The 26,146-nt window shown below is 39.7% G+C and overlaps 1 protein-coding gene across 9 annotated transcripts in view; it reads right to left on the bottom strand.

The window, feature by feature from the left end:
• The window catches only part of DMD (dystrophin), a 2,004,766-nt gene that overhangs the window by 1,216,217 nt on the left and 762,403 nt on the right, over positions 1-26,146 (bottom strand). For all 9 annotated transcript variants that reach the window (XM_054005916.1, XM_054005912.1, XM_054005914.1 and 6 more), the window contains 4 exons: positions 22,749-22,850; positions 22,544-22,651; positions 12,272-12,451; positions 2,924-3,099 (listed from right to left, as the gene is read on the bottom strand). In XM_054005916.1, the coding sequence (XP_053861891.1) occupies positions 2,924-3,099; positions 12,272-12,451; positions 22,544-22,651; positions 22,749-22,850 (566 nt within the window). The remainder of the gene's footprint in view (positions 1-2,923; positions 3,100-12,271; positions 12,452-22,543; positions 22,652-22,748; positions 22,851-26,146) is intronic.

Raw genomic sequence — 26,146 nt, 5'->3', positions numbered from 1 at the left:
GGCCCCAGGTATGTATGAGAAACCACAGTACATTTATTCTGAAATGCATTCATTCTATCTTATCTAAAATTATGTTAGGGTGTGATTTGAGATGAGAGATACAGAATATCTCCAGGATTGTATATTAGACTCCTATATATTCCTTTTTTAAAAACAAAACAAAAAACACACAGAACAGAATTTCTCAAATTTGTTTTTCAAAGGTTCAACTGTAGTGATATGGTTAAGAGGGCAACATACAGACAACTCCCCTCCCACCCTCAACAACAACAACAACAAAAACAAACAAACAAAAAAAAACAATCCTGGTTTATTACTGTCAAAATACATCAATAAACTACATTGTTTATTGTAGAACTGGCAACATGCCTGCAAGTTATCAGTTTGTCAGTTCATAATTTGATAACATTTCCTGTTTTCTTTATAAATATTAATAATTTTAATATGTATCCCTGCCAGCTTCAATACTTTAGCTAGTTTAAGAGGCCATCGTTGACGAGCAGTAGTCACCTTTATAATTCTCAGTTGGTGTAATAATAGATGCTTCCACACATAAACAGTTGCTATAATCCAGCTAACATTTAACAATTGAACAATTATCTGCTCTGGGATAATTTCCCCAAACACTGATTTCAGCTATGTAGTCTGCATGTCCCAATCAATTCAACTCTCACTATTAGAGACCAAGAGAATGCTAATAGGAAAGAAAAATATGGACCAATACGGTGTACTTAATGGCTTGCAACCTTGCTTCATAGCTATAAATTAGTAAAGAGGTCCAGATAACCTTGGAGATCTGCAATATTTATGATGGGAAAGTATCCCTTGGTAACTGGTGCTCTGTTTAGTCCAACTGATGTTCTCTGTAAGAACAGAAGTCCTCTTACTTCACACTGAGATTGAGAACTCCTTAACCTTTTAGTTTGGGGAAAAAAACAACAGTCACACAGACAGAAAGGGAAAGGTCCAAGACACCCACCCCCCCAGAAATAAAGGCAATTTTTAAAAAGTCTTTTTTTTCTCAATTTCAGAATTAAAATAATTCCAGTATTTCCTGGGATTCTCATATGTCTGTACAGTATCTAACACAATGGGGCCTCTGTGCTGATTAAGATGTTTGGTCACTACTAAACTAATAATAATAATAATAATAATAATAAGCACATGAAAATAAAGTCTTCAAATGGTTCAGAGAGCAGATGCAATAGCTTTGAAATTCAGTAAATAGTGCCCTTTTCAGCACTGCTCATTTGATTTTAACAAGTTAGGATCCATTATTAAACTAAACCAGTGGTTCTCAAACTGTGGGTTGCGACCCCATTTTAATGGGGTTGTCAGGCCTGGCTTAGACTTGCTGGGGCCCGGTGCCAAAGCTCAAGCCCCAGGGCTTCAGCCCTGGGTGGCAGATTTCAGGTTGCAGGCCCCCTGCCTGGGGCTGAAGACTTTAGGCTTCAGCTTTGGTCCCCAGGCCTGAGGAGGTAGGGCTTTGGCTCCCCTCCTCCCCCAGGGTGGCGGGACTTGGATCAGCTCAGGCTTTGGTCCCCGCTCCTGGGGCCCTGTAGTATTTTTTGTTGTCAGAAGGGGGTCGTGGTGCAATGAAGTTTGAGAACCCCTGAACTAAACTAAGGCATCTCATCTATCACCATTCCATTTGTCATTTCATAGATATTTAGGACCCATGAAAAGAACAACTTTCAAATATCTTCAGAAGATACTAGATGACAAAGTACAGGAAAGTTTTTCTCTAATTAACCTTGCTTTTGCATGTATGTATTAGGACACAATGGTTTCAATATAACAAGACAGATCACAAATATTTAGATATATTTTACCTTCATAAAATGTATTTTAATATTTCAGTGAAGGAATCTGATAGTACTGAAAAACATTTTGCAAAAGAAGGAACAGAATAAACATTCTCTTCAAGAATGAACATTAATGTGACTGCAACAATGGTACCTTTTTATTCAGCAGATAAATCTATCTTGAAGTTTTGTATATCTGAGCACCATTAGATAGGCTTGCAACCTAGTGGACTTAAGAGTATCTGGACAGTCTCAATTTCCTGCAGGATTCAGAATTATACCTGCTTATCTTTGTGACAAAAATAAGTTTTAGGTTTGCAGAGCACACACAGTATAAGAGTGTTAAGTCTATTCCCTCACTTTCATCATCTACACAATTGTTAACACAAAGCCTGATCCAATGCCAGATGAAGTAATTGGGAACTTTTCCACTGATTTCAATGAGTGTTGGATAAGTTCCCTTAGTTCCAACTGAAGGGCCCAAACTTGCCCTTAGTTACACCTAGGATACACAGGACAAACCCTAAAGACAATGAGATTGCATAGGTGCGACTGAGGGCAACGTCTTGCCTTGTAGACCTGTATTACTAACAATGATGCACAAGCCAGAAAGAATAAAACCTGATTTTCAGATTCCACGTGGAGTTTGCAGGACTAGAACGTGGAATGTTTTTTGTTTCTTTATTTTTAAAACTAAAGGATTTTCTCAAAGTTTTTAGCCACAATTGATGTGGAATGCCACAATGCCATTTCTAAGGACTCTTTTCAGAACAGAACAACACTAAGTATAGAAAATGTCATGCTTGTACTACAAATTATCACCTGTGGTGGTTTTTTGACTTAACAAAATAATATTACTTTAATATTAGCATAATACCTATTAAATATTCAGTACTATATCATAGTAATTTATTGGAACCACTTGTACAAACTACTCCATAATCAGCCTGATAAAAACAAAGGTACTAATTAATTACAATATTACTGGCATACTGAATTTTTTTTCCACAGAAACCCCCTGCCCCAAATTATGCAAACATTCAAATGACAATAGTTAATCTTTGTAGTCTTATCCAAACTTTATCACTGATCTTCCCCAACCCTTTAGTACTTCTCACCTCTTCCTAATTTCTGAATCCACTAGGATCTGCCTCTTCTTGTGTGGTGGAGGTGGTGGGAGTTCTTCTTTAGCATGCTTAACCAGGATTTGTTCTCTGGTGGTCACCATAGTTACAGTTTCCATTACAGTTGTCTGTGTTAGTGATGTTTGAGCGGCGGTGACAGCCTGTGAAATCTGTGAGACGTATTGAAACAGAGGTCACACATTGCTTGAAAGACTTCAATAAAGACTGTTTGGAGTGCCAATAGGAAATAATGAGAAACTGCTCCTGTCTGATCCCGGGTTGACCTTCAGAACAAAACAACACTGTATTGAACTCAAACCAAATTGTTTTATCTGACTCATGCTATGCGAAGAAGACATCTAGGAAAGTCAATATCAAAATCAGAAGGAATCCTAAGTAGAATGTATTTATTGATGCTTTATAAATCATGTCAAATGAACAAAGGAGAAAAAGGAGAAAAAGCTAAAGCCTGTTTCATGAGAAAAACTACAGAAATATATCATATTTCTGTAGTTTTTCTCATGAAACAGGCTTTTTTCTATTTTTTTCTATTTCTTCATTTTAAATATGTATTTCTTGAGAACTGACCAGGGATATCTTTATTTGACTTTGATAAGATTTACTGCCTGTCGTTCTTATTTTATTTTACTGCTTATCATCATTTTCAAATTGATATTTAATTCATGACAATTAAAACATATTTGTGGCAAAGAGCCATTAACTAATTTACAAGAAATCTTAGCTTGGAAATATTTACTGTGATGTGAGTAAATATATGACTGAATATGTTTCCATAATTAAAATCTAAGATTAATGGGATCATAAGTCCCACTAATATTTACAAATACAAAACTGCATATTGATCTATTGAATATGGTTTCTTTGGCCAATATATTCCAGTGCTGCACAGGTCTGAAATACAGCTACATGCAAACAAGTTAGTTTAAAATACAGCTACATGCAAACAAGTTAGTTTAGAAATACATGCTGCCCACTTCAGCTGGATAGGTAATGCAGAGATACTTAAGGTCACTGATAGGTCTTCCTATCAGTGACTTCAACAGGAGTTTTGTGTGTTTATATAGCTTTTGGAATGATTAAGCTCTTGATATTTGGACCCATTCTTGTAATAATTGGGTCTACAAATTTACCCTAATGGTAAGCTCAACTGTGAAAAATAAGTGTAAGTTCTAAAATGTCACAGTAACCTATAATAACAAAGGTTGATGGGAAAAGGAGGCACACGCACACACACACACACAAATAGAGATAGAAAGACTGAATTAGTTCCAACAAAAAAAGATCTACTGATATAATTCAAGGACTGTGTTAAGATTACACCTGGTAAGAACAGTGAGAGACCGGAAATCAATGATCCTGAATTGGTGTGTCAGAAATTAGGCCTAGTTGATGGATAAAATAATAAGGGGAACCTTAAACTAAGAGACTTTGGGGAGAAAAACTGGTGACTGAGCAAGCTTCACCATTATGGTTGCCACTCCCACTGTTTCCTGGGACACCTCACCTTCTTCATCCTAATCCTGAGAATGTCCTGACCAGACCGGGCCTGATGACATCACCCCCTTCACTGGCTGCGGCTGAATCCCACCACCACCAGGGAAGTAAGACTGTTGCTGTGCCCCACTCATGTGTCCTTTTCCTTCCCCACCTTATTTCTTTTCTTTTTTCTCCCTCTCCTTTTGCCTTCTGTCTAATCATAGTCTGGTTTAGATGGCCAAAATGATATATTTTGCAACACTGCTGTAAGCCTGTGACCAGAAAAGTAGCTAAAAGCGTTGTCCTAAACAACCTGATGCTGGTACAAGTTTGCCAGGTCTCAGGCTGGCTGATAAGACTGTGCTGGGCCCTGTGTTTCTCTAGAGGTGATTTTGCAAATGAAAGTCAATGCCAGAGACAGAAGCTGCATTTTCTACCTTTGCTGTTCTTGTCTCTCCCCTTGTGTGTGCATTTGTCCTAGGCCAGGTCTACAATACAGACTTATATTGGTATGACTGTGTTGCTCAGGGGAGTGAAAAATCCAACCCCCTGGGCGGCTTAGTTATACCGACCTAACCCCCACTGCCCACCCCATGTAGACAATTCTATGACGACGGGAGAGCTGGTCCCACCCACACAGTTACCACCTCTAGAACAATGCTTCAGCTCCAGTGCAGCTGTGCCGATGTCGTGTTGTACATGAAGACAAGCCCTTGTATCGTTTTCTAGCAAATGGGATCAGACTTTAACAGCAGCCACAGCAGCTCCACCCCATCTCAACTAACAACGTCTCCTTTCCCCAAAAGGATAGTCATTCCCCACCTAAGAGACTGTCAGACAGGGTTTTTTCTCTCTTTCTTTCTTCCTAAAGACTCTCTCCAGCTAAAAGGAAAGGGAACAGCAAGGGATGCTGTTAAAATCAAAGACTTTCTTAATACTTCACATTTCCAATGCTTTAGCTGTTTTCTATATCTTTAATAAAAGCTGAAAAGGAATTTTAATGCTGTGATTGTCATGGTACTAAGCAGGCTGAGCTCTCTGTATACCAAACCCCAAATACTGTTTCATAATGGACAGTTTGTGGGTCACATTAACACCATTGACTCTATGGGCCCATATATTCCATCTAAATTAATATCACTTCATGCCATTATACAGCTTCTCATTGAAGCAGGGAAACATGCTGCCTGGTCCCTCAATCAAGCAAAGAAGGCACTTTTCTTCCTTGTTCCTGCTAGCTGATTTGTCAGGGAGTTGGCTTTCTTCTAGTTCCAGCTTCAGTGACCAGCTGATGGTTCAAGAAGCTGGAGCAGAATATAAAAATAAGGTCTGGCAAGATGGCCAAAGCACAATTGATGCATGAAGATCTAGGGTTTTAAACCATGTTCATCAGCTTGGTATCTATCTGTGTTCTCCTATTCCTAGGGGCAGGGATCTATGTCTCAATCTCCCAAAAGTTATGATGCTATATAAATGTATAGTAATTTGTTATATATTGCACAAAACTCCCTGAAGATCCCAGTTAAAGAAGAGTATGTTCCTAACCCAATTATTGGCATATTGGTGTTCCCATCAGTTATAGAGATATGGCATATCAGACTCTCTCTTTCCTTTGCTCTAACCCACTGTCTTTCCCTGTGGAGGGAATAGAGTAATAAGGAAGGGGCCATACACTTGTTACCAGTCAGCCTCTTTTTATAAAATAGTATTAGTAAAAACAAGCAGTATTCCTGCCCAAACTGCCTAATCTCCCACCTCCATTGAGGAAGTGGGAAAATTCTGCTGTTATTTATCCAATCTATTGGGGGGAGGAGGGGAAAGAAAGGGGAATTCCATTCCATTTGTGAATCTGGTAATCTGTTTTACTTACTGTATATAATTTAGCACAAGTATGACAACTGCAAGGGGACTACATGCCTTTAACCTCCAGCAACCCCAACCTAAATGTATTTTTTTCTGTTAACTAACAGTTAACATATTTTTACATAAGAACATAAAAATGGCCATACTGAATCAGACTAATGGTCCATCTAGCCTAGTATCTTTGCTTCCAACAGTGGCCGATGCCAGATGCTTCAAACGGAATGAACAGAACAGGGCAATCATTCAGTAATCCATCCCTGTTGTCTAGTCCCTGCATCTGGCAATCAGAGGCTTTTAGTTACAAGGGTCAAAATTCTGTGGTTTTTACTCAAGCGAGTGCCAAGAATTTGGCACAGATTGCAGCAGAGACCTTTTAGCTGTATTTGAGTGTGGTATATTTATTGGAATTGGTGGTATATTGGCACTATCACCTGGCAAATATCTGTGCTGAACAACTACTATGAAGTATATGTTTAACACAAGCCTTTTATTTTACTTATTAAATTGCTTCCAAAGTATATAATATATGTTTTTAAATTGCATCTCTCTTGGGCTCCTAGGTTACATGCCATGGCTTTAGTGTGCTCAAATATGACACAGTAGATCACAGCAATGATAAAGCAGCAAGTTAAAATGAAATACTGCCTTATCAAAACTAACACTTTTTTTTAAATGAACTTGCACAGCTCTGAAATAAATAAATTCAGATCAAACCTCTGCTACCTCGGGTTTTATAAAGTTTGCAGATGAAAAGATGAGAGGATCACATGTTATTTTAAGGCTGTAATTTGAAAGCACCCAAAATCATTGTTTAGTCATGTTCATTTGGGACCGTACCCTGCCATCACTCTACATGCAACACAATTACTAAACTCGGTGAAAGTTTTACCCCAAAATCGGTATCAGAATGTTTCTGACAACTTAAGGCCATATCCTGTCATAGTTGCACTCGTAGATCAATTGCAGGACACAGCTTACAGTGAATAAAATGCAGGACAGAGAAGAAAGCATAACTGTATTCTAGTAAATATTTCCCCAGCCTGTAACCAACTGTACAGTAGTAACAGTTTCAGCTGCTGGTTGGAAACTGCTTTAAACAAAGCACGCAGTATAATTACCATATGTTCACAAATGTCAAATCACAATGCATAAAATGCTATGGGGTGTGATGATTTACATCATCAAACAGTGAAAAGTATTTATGTGCTTAGCCAACAAAAACAGAGGTGAAACGTGCTTCGAAAGAAAACTGAACTATTAATTTGGAGCTCATAATTGTCTAATTACTGAGATGGTGGGGGGTTAGGGAAGCTCGAACTATATCTAGAACCATTTTGATGCCAGTGTTGAAGTTCTGAAAGATTAGATAGATACATTTCTATATTACTATTCTTAATCAGATAAGAACGTTCAGTAACTCTACTTATATACCAACAAATGACTCTTATATTCTTCCCCAGAGGGATAACTGTTATGTCATCACTGAAGTGGTTTGCTCCATGACTAATTCAAGGGTGTCCCAAACAAATGCTGCACAGCTTCTTCATCTTTCTAAACCCCCAAAGTACAGATGTCAAACTGAGAAGAGGAATTATGGCTTGGACTTTTAACCCATTGTTACACAGTCAGAGCTGTGTGGAAGAGTTGGACGACACATTACAGAAAGAAGTGTTCAAAACCAAACCCACTCTACCAGAATAGTATCTGTGGGCCTATCTGAAAAATGTATGCAAAGTAAAGGTGCACCTTCTTTTTGAATAGGAAAATATCAAATCCCCACTTCATTCTTATGGAAGCATACACTATGTGTGTGTGCATGCGAGTACAAGTGTAATATTTTGGGACTTTAGTACCATGTTTGTTTTTGTATTGTAGAACAACTTTATTGCTACTATTTCGCTATTGTATTCTTGTAACCTCCCTTCACTGTTGAAGCTGTAATTTCGTCTCTAACCAAAAGCATGAATATGTTTAAGGAATGGTTGGGAGGACAGGTTTTTGTTTGTTGGTTTTTTTCTTCAAATTTAAAAGAAAATGGCTGAGGGGAAGTAGCTTAAGTAGTGTCACTAATTTAGGCAGAGCTACAGCAAAAATAGCTGAAGTTTGAAACTTGCGTGATTATAGCCCTCAGTGAAGACTATTGTCCTTGATTAGTTTGAAAAACAGTTTTGAAAGTTATAAATATTTGAAAATGGCTACTGAGCAAGTACAGTATATTTCTCATGAAGGCCCCAATCCTGCAGGCTAATCCATGGGGCAAGACCAATCGGAGTTAATAGGGCTCTGTGCAGGTGCAAGGGTCTGTCCATATGAATACCTTGCTTTATCACAGCCTATGACTATACAAGAAATACAGTGCACTTGCACGTATAATCTAGTTAAATATTCATTTTTCAGAACTTCTTTATTGACTTTATAACTTCTGAGCCAATCGTCTTCAAATGTGACTTGTTTTGCTCTCACTGAGACTCAAAAAAATAAAGCAATGTCAAGACAACAGTTCTGAAACTTTAAAATCGACAAATTGAGTTTTGTCTTAAAGCTAAGTTGAAAAACCTGCATATTTAGAATGACAGCAGGCTTTAAGGTCTGAGTCTATTTAAAAGTGAAATTTGTCCCATGACTTGCTGATTTTAAATGCGCCAAACTTTGAAACACACAAACTGATTTTCTTCAAACTTGACTTCATGTTTAACTATATTGTTATCGATCATGTGGTATCCATAAATGACGCATATATTGAAGATAATTAGTCACACTTATCCTGAATTGGGAAGAGCTTCATCAAAATCTGAGCCCAATCACTCCTTAAGCAATTTTCAGCTCTTCACATGCACTCTTCCTGCCAGGGCTGGCTCTACCATTTTTGCCGCTCCAAGCAAAAAAAACAAGCCTTGTAGGCTCTAAAGTTTTACATTATTTTCTTTTGAATGCAAAAAAATCAAGAATGGACGGAATGCCGCCCCAGGTATGTGCTTCCTCTGCTGGTGCCTGGAGCCGGCCCTGTTTCCTGCTCTATGTCAGCTTCCATATTGTTCCTACAAATGCGTTTGGTGTTTTTCTTTTCTTTGGATGGGGCGGGGGGGGGGGGGGGGTTGGCTGAAGTTATCCAGACATCATAAGCCTGAGTTTACTCTAGCTCACAGACTTTAGGGGACCACAAGTTGTCTTAGATTCACATGTGAACAGAAAACAATGCATAGGGTGACCAGATATCCCGATTTTATAGGGACAGTCCCGATTTTTGGGTCTTTTTCTTATATAGGCTCCTATTACCCTGCACCCCCATCTTGATTTTTCACACTCGCTGTCTGGTCACCCTAACAATGCATTACATTGTACTGTGTTCTCTTGTGAAACATTATGTGACCTTGTAATTAGTCTGCATTAGTACACATACACAGAAGATGGAGGAAGTTTGTAAGTAAGGTTGTGCAGTCAACTTGAACTTTCACATCACCTGACTTTTGGGTGTCTTACTGTGCATCATTGACTTTAAACTAACTGTTTTTTTCCCCTCAATTAATTTATTATTCTGTTACGATGTTAATTTTTATTGAGCACATCTCACACTGTGGCAAGTAGCAAATATATAAAAATCATCATCATTAATCCACTATAAACATAAAGTTTTTTTTTCTCCAAAGAAATAAAGTTCTGTTGTAGTCAATATTGAAGTAATTGCATAAAGCTTCAGTCAACAACAGGACATACTTTCTCATTAATTTTCAACATGGAGAAGCCTAACTGAGCTGCCTAACACCCATCTTGTGATTAAACAGATTACAAACTCTCAGCTAATGGTCCTATTTTCTTTTTTTAAAAACAAACTTTCACTGGTAGTTTTCTTGTTGGCTAAACAGGGAAATGAATTTTACTAAGACGCTACTTGAATTCATCATACCCAGCACTAGATTTGTGTGCACTGCAATGAGTGTGAACACACGGTAATTACACTGTGGGTAAAAGTTACAGACTCAGCAGTCCGAGTCCCATTTGAAAAGTGATTTAGGTAGAGGCGCTTTTGAAAATTTTATCCTGGGTGCCTTCTTTTAAGAACAATCAACAGCTACCAGTTGCAGTTGTGGTAGTTGCTGAATGAAGATGACACAAAAATCATGCATCTTTTCTTAATATTTACTTCTTATTGCTTCTGATCCTGCATGCCCTCAGCTCACAGAAATTCCACTGAAGTAAACTGGACTTCCGCATGTTGCAGGCTTGCAAGATCAAGCCCAATTTTTTTTGGGGGGGGGGCGGGAGGTATTATCCATTCATGATCTTACAGAATAGATGACTAAATTAAGTCCACCATGTTTTTAATTCCTGTAATCATGGAAGTATCAGTATCATGGAGACAGGAGGGGTGGGGGGATTGGAGGGTTAAGAGAAGAGGAGACCACCACCACCTTTTAAACTAAAAATAATTTTCAAAATGATTGCAGCACACCTTTAATCTGGGGGGAAATTGGCTGGCTGGACAAATGAAGGGAACAGTGCTTTATGGAAGGAAGGGAGAGAGGTCAAACTGATGCAAAAGAGGACAAAGGGCCAGCATGGCAACAAACACTCATTCCTGGGAACCGGATGGGTGGAAGGGTTTAAAAGGGCAGTCTGGTGCGGTGAAGCCTCCTTTTACATGGAGCAGGCTGAGGCAGCACCCACCCTCCCTCCCCTTTAGGTGGTAAAATATCACATTTAGTCAAGACCTGCTGTGGGCATTTCTCTAGCTCCTTTCTAGGAGGACTGGGAAGGAATTTTTCCAGCAACACCAGATTGGCCTAAATTTCCATTTAGTTCTAGTGAATAGGAGTATTCATGTTAATTGTTAAGTGGTTCTATGGATTGAATTAATTAGTTATGATATTTATTAACGGCAACACCAGAAATGGGCGGGTTGGTGGTAAGCAGCAGTATTATACAGCTATCATGAGAGGGCATGTGGCAAAGAGAAGCTAATCAGATACAGCAGAAATGTGGTCAACACAAGTATAGAAACAAGAGAAAATTAATATATGTATTTGGGCAGTACAATATTATTTGAAGGAATCTGACTCCCACTTCTGTATCTCCTTCCTGCCATCCTAGCTGCTGGTATAAGGTATCTTGCTCAGTGCTGGTGTATGACAAGGAGATGGATAAGAGGAAATTAGCTGAGGATCAGTCCAGTCAAGACTGAGATGTGGTAGATCAAAGAAAACAACTGGAAAACTTGTGCAAAATTATGTTATCCCTGTCAATCGAAGGTGTTTTCTGCCACTTACCATTTGAGTTCACAATTTTAAAGTGTTAAATCCACTCTTGCTTTTCAATGATCACAGAGTAGAAGGGAATAATGTGGCTTTTTTTTAACATCTATACTTGGACAGGAGGTTGCAGTTTCTCTCTCTGATATGGACCTTGCTACTGTGATTCGTGGCATTGCTGATTTTTACAATGTGTTCTACATAGGGCTACCTTAAATCTGTTCATAAATCATCGTGTGGAATGCACAATGATGTATCAAGATATTATGAGTATATGACACTAGTGTGCCATGATCTACATTGATCTTTTGGTTTCCAGGTGGATTTCCAGGTGTTGGCTTTAATTTATAAAGCTCTATGTGGCTTGAACCCTGCATTAGAAAGCATATTTCTCCTTGTGTGCTGCTGCCACAGATTGAACTCAGTGGGGTACCTGACTTGAACCTTCTTAGATTAACAGAGAGGGCTGTTGCTGGCAGTGTATTCTCTGTGAGGACCTCTCAGAATTTGGAATACTCTTCCTCCCTTGGTCTGAAATCATTTACATGTTCTGACTTTCAGGAAATACCATAAATTATGGTGATATAACTTTGGCCTAAAAAATAAACCCTGACTAAGAAGGCATAGAGTGAAAAGATTTTAAAGAGTCTGATAAATAGCAGCAAATCTACTTCAGACATTTGACCGACAAAGCATTTCACTGTGATCAGCTGATAGAATGACGGTTATGACAAACCTGCTTAGAATTGCTCTCCAGCTTCTGCACAAGCCTATCCCAACGCTGGGCAAAGTTTTCCAGCCGACCTTCCAGCTTTTGAGCCACTGTTTTATTCTTTACTGCTGACAGGAGGTCCTGCATGCGTGAGCTCAGCTTACCCATTGTTTGTCTCTTCATTTCTAGATCTCCTTTTAAGATCTGTTAAAAAACAGAAATCATTCAGACAACATGCTGGTCACTCAGGAGAGATCCATATGGAATTGAATATGGATAAGAATAGTTCATATAAATTCCTATTTTCAAGATTCTTGTTATCACAAAGTTGCTGGTAAGATTGACACAGTGGAATGAACACGTTATAGTTTACAAGGCAATAAAACATGACAGATGGTGCAGGTCCAGACATCATAGCATGCCTCAGGTGATGTTATAAGTCACAAAACCAAAGGCTGTGTGACTTTAACTACCCTAAAAGTGCATCAATGTTAATATAAAAATTAGAAAATAGTATTTTTAAAGTTTTGCTATACTTTGTGTGATATTGATTATTAGAGCTGGCCAGGAAATAATTTCATTTCTGGTGGGGTTGGAGGGGAAATGAGGTTTTGGAAAACATTTCATCCTGACCCAGGACAAAAAGACGAAAACTTGAATTTTTTCATGGAAGTGAAATACTGCTCTATTTTGTTTCAGACACTCTGAAACATTCCCTTCTGCAGGGATGTTTTAAACAATGTATACTCCTACTGGACTCTCAGGCTCCCATGGAAACTTGCCTGAGTTCCATTAGAAATTTCAACAAAATGTGCCACATTCCCATGGAATCTTTCCATTTCTATGAACTGACATGTTCTGATGGAAAAATGTTCAACTGGAAAATTTCCAGGCATCTATACTCGTTCTATTTCTACTAAACTTTACTCCCTAACAGAGTCACTGCCCACACACCGTACTCACCAGCACCAAATTCTGAAATACTTACTCAGTTACATAGTACCCTATTCCAGGAGTGTTCCCACTGAGTTCAAAAGGACTAATCCTAGTGTAAGCACAAGTAGGGATTTCACAATCTGGCTTCACACATCTTCCTGAAACATATTAGCACTCACTGAAATAGGCCACAATATATAAACACCCAATGGAAAGGAATACCAGTACTTACTAACTTTTATAAAAAGCATCCAATCTGTTATGCCATTCAGAACTCCACAAATACTTAGGTTAGACACAGTAAATACCACAGTCTGTATTAACAGCTTTCTCATAAAATCATGAGAGTAGGTGACATGGTACCAGGTCTGAAATAAAGGATAGCCTACACTGGCAGTGACATAGTGTCTTGAATTGTCTGGGAGGCTTTGCCTGACTCTACCCTACTGGTACACATGAGTAGCAGAAGCTGGACTGTAATCCACAATAAAAACATGGCTCCTGATCATTGCCATTGAAAAGAGAACCAGCACTAACATGTGATAACAACTGGGACCCGATTTGGTAGAGTTTTACCACCCACTTTGCATAGGTGTAAATGGCTACATAGGACACAAGTAGTGAAGAATCAGGGCTCAGGTCTCTATTGGGCACCATTCACAGAAGAATATACTGGCAAGTAAAGGATGCCCCACACACCCAAAATTACTGTATGGCTCAGTGTGACTCAGCATTGTTTTGCAATATCCATGAATTGCTAAGGATTATTTACCACCTGGCCTGTAATCGAACGTAATGAGGAATTTTTTTTGTTTTCACTCTTGCTTATCTAAAAAAAATATCAATGCATTACAATAATGAAGGGCAATTTCAAAAGATGAGTTTTGATTGTATCAAGATTTGACTGAAAACACTAAAACTGGTAGAGAATGCAATTGAGTACTTCGCAAGACAGTCAAGCTCTCGAAGATTATTGTTTCTGTAGAGTTACATTTTATGTAATTCCATTAGACACACAAGGTGGGTGGTGAGGTAATATCTTTTATTGGACCAACTTCTGTGGGTGAGAGAGACAAGCTTTCGAGCTGCACAGAGCTCTTCTTCAGGTCAGAACATGTAGTTGAATGGCTTTCATCAAAAGTGCCTGTAAAATTCTATAACACTTGTTTGCACAATAGTTTCTCCTAACTATCCATCCATTTCAAAAATCTAGAAGCTGGCAGAATGTGTTTGACCACCCCTTAGTTAGAGTTCACAAGGCAGGAAATATTCCTATCAACACAAATGCTATATAGTTCCCTACCTCACACTATAAGGCAGAGAAAACTTCAATATAAACAGATGCACAATTTGTTCTAGGGTAAATATATTATGGATAGAGATGTGTCATTATGTGCACTCAGCCACATTTTTCAGTAGCTTATTTGGAATACACCTATGTTTTGTTAATAATAGATATACAGCAGAAAGCTCCTATATTCAAATTTATCCTTTGTAAAATGGTTTCCTCACCCCCATTATTAATATACTTTCTCCAGCTAGTTATTTAGTTTAAATGTTTTTCTTTGTTAAAATCCAACTGCAACTCCCCTTTTTCTGGTTCAGATAATCAGTGGCTGCTGTAAAACATATTTGTAATTATTTACCTATTGAAAGGACAACTCAGGCAAGAAATCCAGGACTTTGAGATGATTGAGTATTTATGTACGTCTGACTATATAGTTGTCACTGCTTATGAATATTCTTATTAGGCTGAACCCATTTTTAGGGATTCAAATATATTTTAATGGAATACTTATAATAGGGACAAATTATACATTATTATTAATCATAATATCTTCTTATATAGCACTGTAGCGAGGCAGTGTGGTCCCGCACCGCCCTGGAGAGGGACAAGCCCCTCAGGACACCAAAGCGGGCGGAGCCAGTGAGTCCTGCGCCCGACCCCCAGAGGTCACGGCGCAGGACAGAAAGTATAAAAGCCCAACCCCAGAGCTCACTGGAGGAGCAGCCGCCGGAGAGGCCAGATGCCTGTGGCCTAGCTGCCGGTTGTGAGACCCTGGCAACCGGAGACAGACCCAAAGACTGGCCAGACCAACCGATGCCTGATGCTGACCAGAGCCTGGAGGAGCTGTCAAGCCTGCCCCTCACCAGTTACCCAAAGGAGCTGTCAAGCCTACCCTTCACCTGAGGAGCCCATGGTGCTTGAACCCCTGGAGGACGCCGTCCGGACCCAGGTACCTCTAGAGGGGGAGTTAGGAAGTAGCCTGGGGGCAGCCAACCCTAGTCTGGCTGCAGCACTGCCAGAGCCTATGTCATGTGTTGCGGCCAAGACCCCCACTGACTCAGCAGCAGGCCTCCTGTCGCGTCCCCCCCGTCACCCAACTTGTGGGTGGCAGTCTCCCCTCTCCCAGGCCCCTCTGAGCCGAGAGCCTGGGCTGGTTTACCTGTGTTTGCTCAGCCCCTGCCTGAGGGCCTGAGCCATTGACTCTCTGCTGCCCTGCACTGACCCAAGGCCTGGGCCTGCTAATTATAACTGTTTGCTCAGCCCCTGCCTGAGGGCCTGAGTCCTGGACTCACTATTGCCCACCAACCACGGGCCGGACGTGAATAACTGTCTGTGTTTGCCTCTCCTGCTGCCACGGCGAGAGACTCCCACGGACAGGCTAATTCCCCATCAACAACTGGAAGGAAGTATTAAGGCAGTGTGGTCCCCCCAGCCCCGGAGAGGGACAAGTCCCAGCCAAACCCCTCTACAAGCACTTTTTATGAGTAGATCACAAAGCACTTTACAAAAGAGGTCAGTGTAATTATCCCCATTTTACAGATGGGAAACTGAGGGCCATTGAGGTGAATTGACCCAGCAGGCCATTTTAAGAGCTGAGAATAGAACTTTTACATGGCTTCCCAAGTCATAGGCCTGTGCTCTATCCATTAAGCCACCATGTACTCAATACAGCACACATCCAGCATGGGCTCATGTGCCTTCTACATCACCCACTAGCATGTTAAGGAATGTGAAGCAACTATGCCATTGCACTGGTGTGGCAGTGATGGTCAGCAAGCACTAGGGAAAACAATTAAAATATAAAAAAGTCCGAGTTCTGAGCATAGAGAATAAGACAACTATTTTAAAGATTTGAGTGTAAAAAGAAGTGCTTTAGAGACGGGACAAATAACCAGCTACATTAAAAATAGTCTTAGGGAACACAAGCTCATTGGTAATCTATGTGCAAAGTAGCAATATCTAAGCAGCTTTTCTTACATGACCTTTAAATTAATTGGGTCCCGAAAGAGATTTAATACTAAATGAAGCAAACCTGTATATGTTAATACAGAATGAACCATGTGAAACACACAATTTGCAGGTACTGAAAAAAGGCTGGTACTTGCTATGAGGGGTTTTATTTGAACAGGAATTCTAAAATATATTGCATGTATAAATTATATGAAAAAAGAAACAATTTAGTTGAGTTGGCATAATTGTCAAATATAAAAGATTGCTTTGCTTGCCCACCTGGTACGGACAGAGGTGAGTCTGGGGCCTTCTCTGATAGAATCTCATCCCAGAAAACACATACAAAAGAAAGATTACCTGCAGGTAACTGTAGTTCTTTGGGTAGAGTGTGAGAATAGATCCAATTCTTGGGCTATACATACACCCTTGAGTCAGAACCCTTTAGAAAAATAGTCAGAAATAGGGCTGCAAATACACCCTCATAAGGAATGTGAAGTTAGGACTTGTATATAGAGACACTACAAATCATCAGACCTTAATTTTTTTTAATTACTCAGAATCTTTATTTAAGTCTCTGAACACGTGGGGACAGGGAATTTTAGATCCACACTGATGATCATGGTTGACTGGGCAACAAAATGGCAAATGAAATTCAATAATGATAAATGGAAAGTAATGTGCATTGGAAAATATAATCCCAACTATGCAGTATATAAAATGATGGGGTCTAAATTAGCTGTTACCACTCAAGAAGGAGATCTTGGAGTCATTGTGGATATTTCTCTGAAAACATCCACTCAATGTGCAGTGGCAGTCAAAAAAGCTAACAGAATGCTGGGAATCATTAAGAAAGTGATAGATAGATAGATAGATAAGGCAGAAAAGTGTTTCGGGACTATTTAGAAAAGCTGGACGAGCACAAGTCCATGGGGCCGGATGTGCTGCATTCGAGGGTGCTAAAGGAGTTGGCGGATGTGACTGCAGAGCCATTGGCCATTATCTTTGAAAACTCCTGGTGATCCGGGGAGGTCCCGGATGACTGGAAAAAGACTAATGTAGTGCCCATCTTTAAAAAAGGGAAGGAGGAGGATCCGGAGAACTACAGGCCAGTCAGCCTCATCTCAGTCCCTGGAAAAATCATGAAGCAGATCCTCAAGGAATCAATTCTGAAGCGAAGCACTTAGAGGAGAGGAAAGTAATCAGGAACAGTCAGCATGGATTCACTAAGGGCAAGACATGCCTGACTAACCTAATCGTCTTCTATGAGGAGATAACTGGGTCTGTGGATGAGGGGAAAGCAGTGGATGTGTTATTCTTTGACTTTAGCAAAGCTTTTGATACAGTCTCCCACAGTATTCTTGCCGGCAAGTTAAAGAAGTATAGGCTAGATGAATGGACTATAAGGTGGATAGAAAGCTGGTTAGATCGTCGGGCTCAACGGATAGTGATCAATGGCTCCATGTCTAGTTGGAAGCTGGTATCAAGCGGAGTGCCCCAAGGGTCGGTCCAGGGGCCAGTTTTGTTCAATATCATCATTTATGATCTGATGATGGGATGGATTATACACATAAGACAACCTACCTGCCCACTTGGATTTCTGATGGGACAGGGACAGGTGCTAATTCTAAAAGACTATCATCATTCAGTGGAATGGATACTCTGCCTGTCTGCTACCATAGTTCAAAGATATTAACAAGGGAGTGTTACTTCCAATGTACCATTGATAATTCAATATTGAAAGCCTCATTCATCTTGTGAAAACTATGGAAATTACCATGTGACTTTAGTAAACGTGTCCATACAGTCTCATCTAATAAAGAATCAGCAGCTACTAGCAAATGATTCTGGCTAACCAGCCAATAGTTGCAAAAACAAGAATGGGGTAAGGTTGGTGGTGGGGCCCTTTATCTACTAATGGGTCCCAACATTCATCTCTATAGGGCAGATGGGGGTCAATGGAAACTGCTTTCCAGAGGACACATACTTAATAACAAATATGCATGTATATTCCATTAATTGGAGTTTAGATAAAATTACTCAAAGGAAAATCTCTCCTTCTTGACATGACATCTTCAATCAACTAGGAAAGAAGAACTTGGAGGCCCCACCCCAAACCTCCAGGAATCAATTATGACAAGTATACTTTAATCACTCCTGCAAATTAGTGATATCCTTCCTTCTCAGAACCTGTGACAAACCATTCTATTCTCTGGCCACTTGCCAAACCCTAAAATGTGCTAAATTGCTGAACAAAGCTGGACTTTGTCTTCACATTTTTCTCCTCACACAGGGATTCCACAACACCTCAGGCTGGCCCTGGTTACAAGAAAGCCCTTTACTCAACTCTCTGACAAGTCAATCACAGCTCACTTACTGGTTACAGGACTAGAATTCATATGAAACAATTTTCTTTTTTTTGTGATAAAGTCAAAGCATGGGCATAATCCTAAAATGAGTTTTAGTCAAAGTAAAATCTCAATTCCAAAGAATACCTTCCAGATTCTATACTGCATTCGTTTTAACAGTATTGACTAAAAGTGTATATTTCAGACAATGGAAAATTATGTTTGACAGAAGGAAAACAAAGGGTTAGCACAGTGTATCCACAGCTATGCATGCTTAAGGTTATCATAACAGATGGCCAGAGTTTTGGGTCTCAAATTGTGGCATATTTTAAGGAGCATTAAATTCTTAGTCACTGTCTAAATCAGCAGGGATATTTACCATCAATTCTGGACCAGCTGCTAGTTATCCGTTAATTAGTTTAAACAATCAAACAGTAAGATTTTTTTTAAATTTTATTTTAAAAATACCTATAATTTGTTCACAGTGAAGCCAACATATTTTGAATTCTAAGCACATCAGAGAATTATTGAAACAACTTACAGTAATAATACCATAAAATTTTCATATACCAAAGGCCACAAAGATTTCTGTACACAGTACAAGACAACAAAATATAATCAATATTATTTCATATAACTGAAATTGATTTAATTATTTAACTGCATAGGCAGTTATAACCCAGCAGTAACACGCTGGCTGAAAAATTTCACAGTTTGTAAACTGTTAAAACTCCGCTTTCCATGGATGTTATGTTACCCATGAACCAATGTTCTTCTACATATCTAAATAAATAGTAGGTGCACAAGAACAGATTACTTGCACAATTCCTTGTAACAAAGACAGTTTTCCACCTTCACTGCATAAACATGGAGGTGAAAATGTACCCCTCCATCTTATTGTAGGCACAGTCATGTTAATTTGTGAAATTATTTCACACTGAGAACCATAGAGTTTAAGGTCAGAAGGTATCACCAGATCATCTAGTCTGACTTCCTGTATATCACAGGCCAACAACACCCACCCAGCATCTGCACACTAAACTCAAAATTAGACCAAAGTATTATAACCCACAGGAGACCAGACTATTATGTGCCTCAGGCAGAGAGCAGGAGGATCAATGTGCCTTAGTGTCCCAAACCCCCACAATGGCAGGGAAATGATTAGGTGAAATATACACAGATAATCCTGGCAAGTGCTGTGTACCCACACACTGCAGAGGAAGGTGACAAAAATCTCCAAGATCACTGCCAATCCGATCTAGGGGAAAATTCCTTCCAGGCTTCAAGTATGGTAGATCAGTTAGACCCTGAGCTTGAAAGCAAGAATCAGTCAACCAAGCATTTGAAAAAGAGAATGCTCAAGACCACTGGTGCTCCCTGTTCAATGTTACATCTCCAGCCATGGCAGTCCTTGGTGATTCAGAGGAAAAATATAAAAATACCCTCCCAGAATACACTGGTTGGAAAAAAAAATCTCTTCTTGACCCCTGCAAGTGGCCAGCTGAAATCCTGAAGCTTGAACATTTAGGAATGTAAGACAAACGGGAAGTGCCTCACAGGGCTCTTGAGCTCTGCTGTCTGCCATCACAAGCAACCCCATCATACAATTGCACTTATACATTTGTCCAGCTTTCTCTGAAAACTGATTAAGTTGTTTGCCCCCACAACTCCTATTGGGAGGCTGTGCCTTAGGTGGTTAGAAACCTTCTAACTTTCAGTCTGAATTTATTCATGGACAGTCTATATCTATTTGTTCTTGAGCCAACACTGTCTTTCAGATTAAATAGCTCTTCACCCTTCCTAGTGTTTACCCCACTAAAGTATTTGTAGAGAAATCATATACCCTTCTCAGCCTTTTTTCGCTAGACTAAACAAGCCAAGCTCTTCCAATCTCCTCTCATAAGATAGGCCTTCCATTCCCCTGATCATCCTAGTTGCTCTTCTCTGCCCCTGCCCAGTCTGAACTGTTTTTAAAGTACAATGAATTGTCACTCTAGCCTCTCGTTTTTTCTTTTTAGAAAGCACCACCAAAATCAAAACATATCAAGATCCAGATACAGCATGCATCTCAATTAGAGTTGCCAGGCATCCAGTTTTCAACTGGAATGCCCAGTCAAAAAGGGACTCTGGCAGCTCCAGTCAGCACTGCTGACTGGCCATTAAAAGTCTGGTCAGCGGCGCAGAGGGGCTAAGAGAGGCTCCCTCCCTGCCCTGGCTCTGTGCAGCTCCTGGAAGCAGCCAGCATATCTCTGTAGCCCCCGCCATGAGCACCAGCTCTGCAGCTCCCATTGGCCAGAAACCACAGCCAACTGGAGCTGCGGGGGCAGTGCCTGTGGATGAGGGCAGCACGCTGAGCCTCCCTGGCTGTCCCTGCACCTAGGGGGACACAAGGATATACTGGCCACTTCTGGGAGCCACCTGAAGTAAGCACTGCCTGGAGCCCGCACCCCGACCTCTCCTCCCACACCCCCAGCTAGAGCCCCCAGTCCCCTGCTCCAGCCCTGAGCCCCCTCCCGCACCAAACTCCCTCCTAAAGTCTGCGTTCTCTCACACACTCTGAACCCCTTTGCCCCAGCCTGGAGCCCCCTCCTTTACCCCAAGCCTCTTATTCCCAGTCCCACCCCGGAGCCCACATCCTCTCCCGCACTCCGAAACTCTTGGCCCCAGCCTGGAACCCCCTTGTGCACCCCAAACCCCTCACCCCTGGCACCACCCCAGAACCCCACTCCCTCATGCACCCCAACCTCCTGCCCCAGCCCAGTGAAAATAAATGAGCAAGTGAGCAAAGGTGGTGGAAAGTGAGTGATGGAAGGAGGGGGGATGGACTGAACAGGGGTGTGGCCTCGAAGAAAGGGCAGGGTAAGGGAGTTTGGTTTTCTGCAATTAGAAAGTTGGCAAACCTAGTCTCAAGCCTGGCCGGGATTGCAAGACTCTCACGTACAAAGTTATAGAATGCAAAGCAGTATGTTTCACTTAATAAAGATGATGAACTGCATGTTTTTGATTTCCAGGAAAGAGCACTGAGCTGGTAGAAGGCCAGGAGGGTTGTGAAGATAAATTTACTGATGTTTGAGAAGCACTCAGATACTATGGTGAGAGAACCATAAAAATGCCAAGGGGTAAATTAATAATTTTGTAGTCTCTGCTGGGTTTGGATGGTGCTCAATAAATATGATCATGACCCATCCATTGAATGAGTAGGATACAAAGAAATAGTCAATAACTAACTACCCATTCACTAAATATGGCAAGAGTCCTCTGCGGAAAAATAGTACGTGATCATGTAATTCAAGACTATATCATAATATATACTCACAAGAGGGCTGAATTATGGCGTACAGGCACCCTGAAATCTGGCGTTTCCTAACTTTTGAGTTTTTGACGTTGTGACCTTAATAGTGTTTTTAAACATATTTTTGTGTCTGATTTTATTTATATAAAATAAACTATACACATACAACACAACATTGTGAATGGAAGTTGTGTATTTATTTTATATATACACATATATACAAATTAGATATTAACGTTGTACATGTATATATAACAGACAAAAATATGTTCAGAGAACACTACTAAGGTTGCAAAGTCAAGTGGCACAAATGTAGCTCTTTCATAAGCAAAATCAGGCACCAGTTGAGGACTCCATGCTCTCCAGATACCAGTCATCCCAAGAAACATGGATGTTCAGTGTTCAATTGGCTGAACCCAGATGTGAAGTTAGACTCACGAATGAGGAAAGCAAAACAAAAAACTGAACAATGGGGAAATACATACAGCCAACTTTTGCAGACTGGCAAGCATTTCATTCTGATCTTTAAAGCCAGTTGTATGAATCCTGCTCACTGCATCCTCTTTCTCTGTAAGCCATGAATCGAAAAGGCACTGAAAGAAATTAAGAGAAGGAAAAGCCTTCAGTAAGACCATTCAGAGTGCAATTTTTTGAACAATGTTCTGGTTTATAACTGCTAACACTATGTACCTGCTCCTCAGCAAATTGCTGCCACTTCCGAAGAATATCCTGTAGAAGGACCCAGCGATCCTCTGTCCATCTACAAATGGCTGCCCACCGGTCTCCCAGATCCTAAAAAGAAAGCAGCACACACACCACTTAGTAAACATTTAGTGTTATTGAGGCTCATAATATTTTCCCATGGCATTGAAAATCTTGATGAAAATACTTCGATAACCTTCCCTTTTAAATCTCACTCTTACAATCATAAAACGTTGTGTGTCATCCTGAATTGGGTATCAGTATTGTTTGAAACAGAAGTGCAATGTAAAGAATATGTGAAGCAGTAAAGCCAAGAAAAGGGAAGCAATTTAAATACCAAGATATGGATAGTATATCTGCATTAAGTCTGATACTACTGTGGTTTCTAAACTTGATGCTGCCAAAAACACAACAATTTGAAATGTAATTAGGGTTGTCCAGAGTCTTGATTATAATGGTAAAGTCCCAGATGCACTCAGATTATTCCTATCTGCTATAGGATAGCATTGTCAGCATAGAAGATCAAAGTCCTTTATTTTTCTACAATGTTCCAGTGAGAATTATTGAAGCAAAAAATCTCCAAAGCACTAATTAAGCCATTTTCTATTGCCTAATGGATATCCGTGTACATGCACACTATTACCATTTGAGATTCTTGCATGATTCATGTTTAAAAAAAGAAAAAAAAAAGCATATTCTCGCTCTCAATTTTAAGCAAAAATTCAGCTCTGTCTCTTACTTGCTCACTTCAGAGACAAATGCCTAAAATAGGAGGCGAGAGGTAATATAGTCGTGATTGTGCAAGGTGCTGTAAAACTCTTTTTTTGCCACAAGTTTAAAATGAGTGCATTACTTGTGAGTGCCCCAAGTGAGTTATTCAGGTCTTCTCAAACAAATAACAGTAAAAATGTTATTGCAGCCCATGCCATCATATGCTTCCTTGTTGTTGATCTCACGCACACATGTTGTGGCAGGGGGTCTCTTCAAATTTTCCCCAATTATTAGTACATTAGTAATTACAGAAAGAATTGTATCCATGGTAGGGATTGTAGAGATCAAAAGTGCAGCATCTAAATAATCGACTTTTAAAACAAAACCAAAAATTCCTAATCTCCCCCACCACACACACACACCCAAACCTCTTATACAGTGCAGCAATACCATAGACCTGTAGTAAGAGTACAGGATCCAGCAACATTGTGTGGTAGGAATTGCAAGAATGTTATGTCACACTCCTCAGTAAAGTAAACGGCACATTGTAGATGTGATATGACTGTGTGGCAAGGCATGATACTGACTGCATGCCACAGCTGAAAAGTCAGTGGGTGACATACTTTCCACTTCATTAAGTAGCAAACCAGAACTGCTCTCATAGATTAAATGAAAAATTTCCAATATGAAGAGTTGTCTGAGATCTTATACTGACATATATTAGAAACATGAAAAATATCACTGATCAACCGTCAGAGAGAGAATGGTAGATTTAAAACAGTGCCATTTTTTCGAGCAGCACATGCACTTGATACCATAAGACTGATTTTTTGAGTTCAGATTAAAGTTCATGCTCTCGGTATTTTATTAAAGAATGTCCTAGTGGGTATTAGTTTAGTTTCAATATTAGATCTGGACAAATAATGCATAAGAAAGCTTTCCACAAATATCCATTTAATTTTTTCTCATTAAATAATTGTATCCATGTATATGCTCCCTTTGTTTGCTTTCCATAAAAGTTAACGTGATCAAGTTTTACAAGCTCAGTTAATACAAATTTCAAAAACTTCTGTACGTGAGTATTCATGGGAAACTATTTCACTGAAATTCGTATGCCAGAGTCTTTGCTCCTGAAATGCAATCCACTCAGAGAACAGAAACAATCCCTTGCAATGTATGTGACCTATTCACAATTAAGCAACACAGCTCAAATATAGTTAAAATTGACAGAGAATTGCTGATCATCAGTCCAACGAGGGGGGAAAAATGCAAAAAATATACTCAAATAAGTTTGAAAGATGAATTCAAGAAATTTCCAAACTGTCTGTGGATATTCTATGAGCAGGTAAATACAGGATAAATTCAATTAATAAATAAGTAATCTTTAATTATTCACTCAACTCTGTTCCTTGTACTGATAAGCCCTAATGTGTTATGTATGGATGCGTTTTGTAAAAGTGTGATCCTAAAGAACAGATGAGTTGTTTCTCACCTTCCTTTTGTGGCCCAACCTGCTTCCAAACTCAGGACTGACCCTCAACTCATCTAGCCACCTTTCCCCAAGCCCAATATGTTCCCAACTATTTCTGCACACTGACCTCTTATAAATCCTGTCCCCCTAGCTCCCCAGACACCACAAATTCTCTCCTAGTTGCCTTGCTTGCTTGTTGTAACATAGATCATCTATTTTTTTTTTATTGCTTGACTGACTCCTTACTATAATCCAGTCTCTGGCTTCTGAGGCTAGATCCCTCCAGCAAATCTGGTTGTGGTGGCCACCAACCAGTTCCGTCAGGGACTATTATCATTATTCATTAGATGCTAACATAGTACGCAGGATTCAACACATCCAAATAAGTGGGCTAATTACCTCCTCTAATGAATGTTATATTCAAGTATTAACCATGGAGTAACACTCAGTGTTGTGTCTTGGTATTTATGGAAAATCTGACAATCATGTTTAACCAACATTCTGTTTATTTACAGATAAGGATGGACACTTCTTTTGCTTATTTTGGGAATATAATGGCCTGATTTTCACTGAAGTTAATGGGTGATGAGTATGTTCAACACTTTTGAAAAATCAAGCCACAAAAGTTTAACAGAAGAGTTCAGAAATCAACATGACACCTAGTGTAAGATTCTGCTCCTCTGATTTAGTGTATAAAAAACCTTCTGTGCCCAGTCTGCTCCCCATTGGCTAGACATATGTAACTCAATAAATTAATCCTTGCAAACTCTCTTAATAATTTACACTTATTAAACTGGCTCATGTTCTTTTGTTGAATTGCAATGCAATATAAGCCTAACAAATTCTTTGTTAAGAAAAACATCCATTTTTGATCAAACAAGGCTCTGTGGAAACCTGCCATAATAAAGGAAGAAGATTCAGATTCTCCTAAAAGCTACATTTTCCTGAAGATATCTAACAACTTACTGTTTGACCTAAACTACCATAAAGAGCACAAGACTAGCAATTCCTCAAACTCGAATCTCACCATACATGGTAGATAGGTATGTGTTATGTATATAAGGGCAGGATTTGGGCTTGGAATACACATACATTTACCCCAATAATCTATTAATGGGGTGAAATCCTAACCTTATTGAAACCATTGGCAAAACTCCCTGTGACAACTGCCACCTGCACATTCATCATAGTGGTATGATTATGA

This window comes from Malaclemys terrapin, chromosome 1 (genome assembly GCF_027887155.1).
Source record: "Malaclemys terrapin pileata isolate rMalTer1 chromosome 1, rMalTer1.hap1, whole genome shotgun sequence".
NCBI classification, from domain to species: domain Eukaryota; kingdom Metazoa; phylum Chordata; order Testudines; family Emydidae; genus Malaclemys; species Malaclemys terrapin.
The sequence above is the reverse complement of the archived record's forward strand: the minus strand, read 5'-3'. Positions and strand labels throughout refer to the sequence as shown.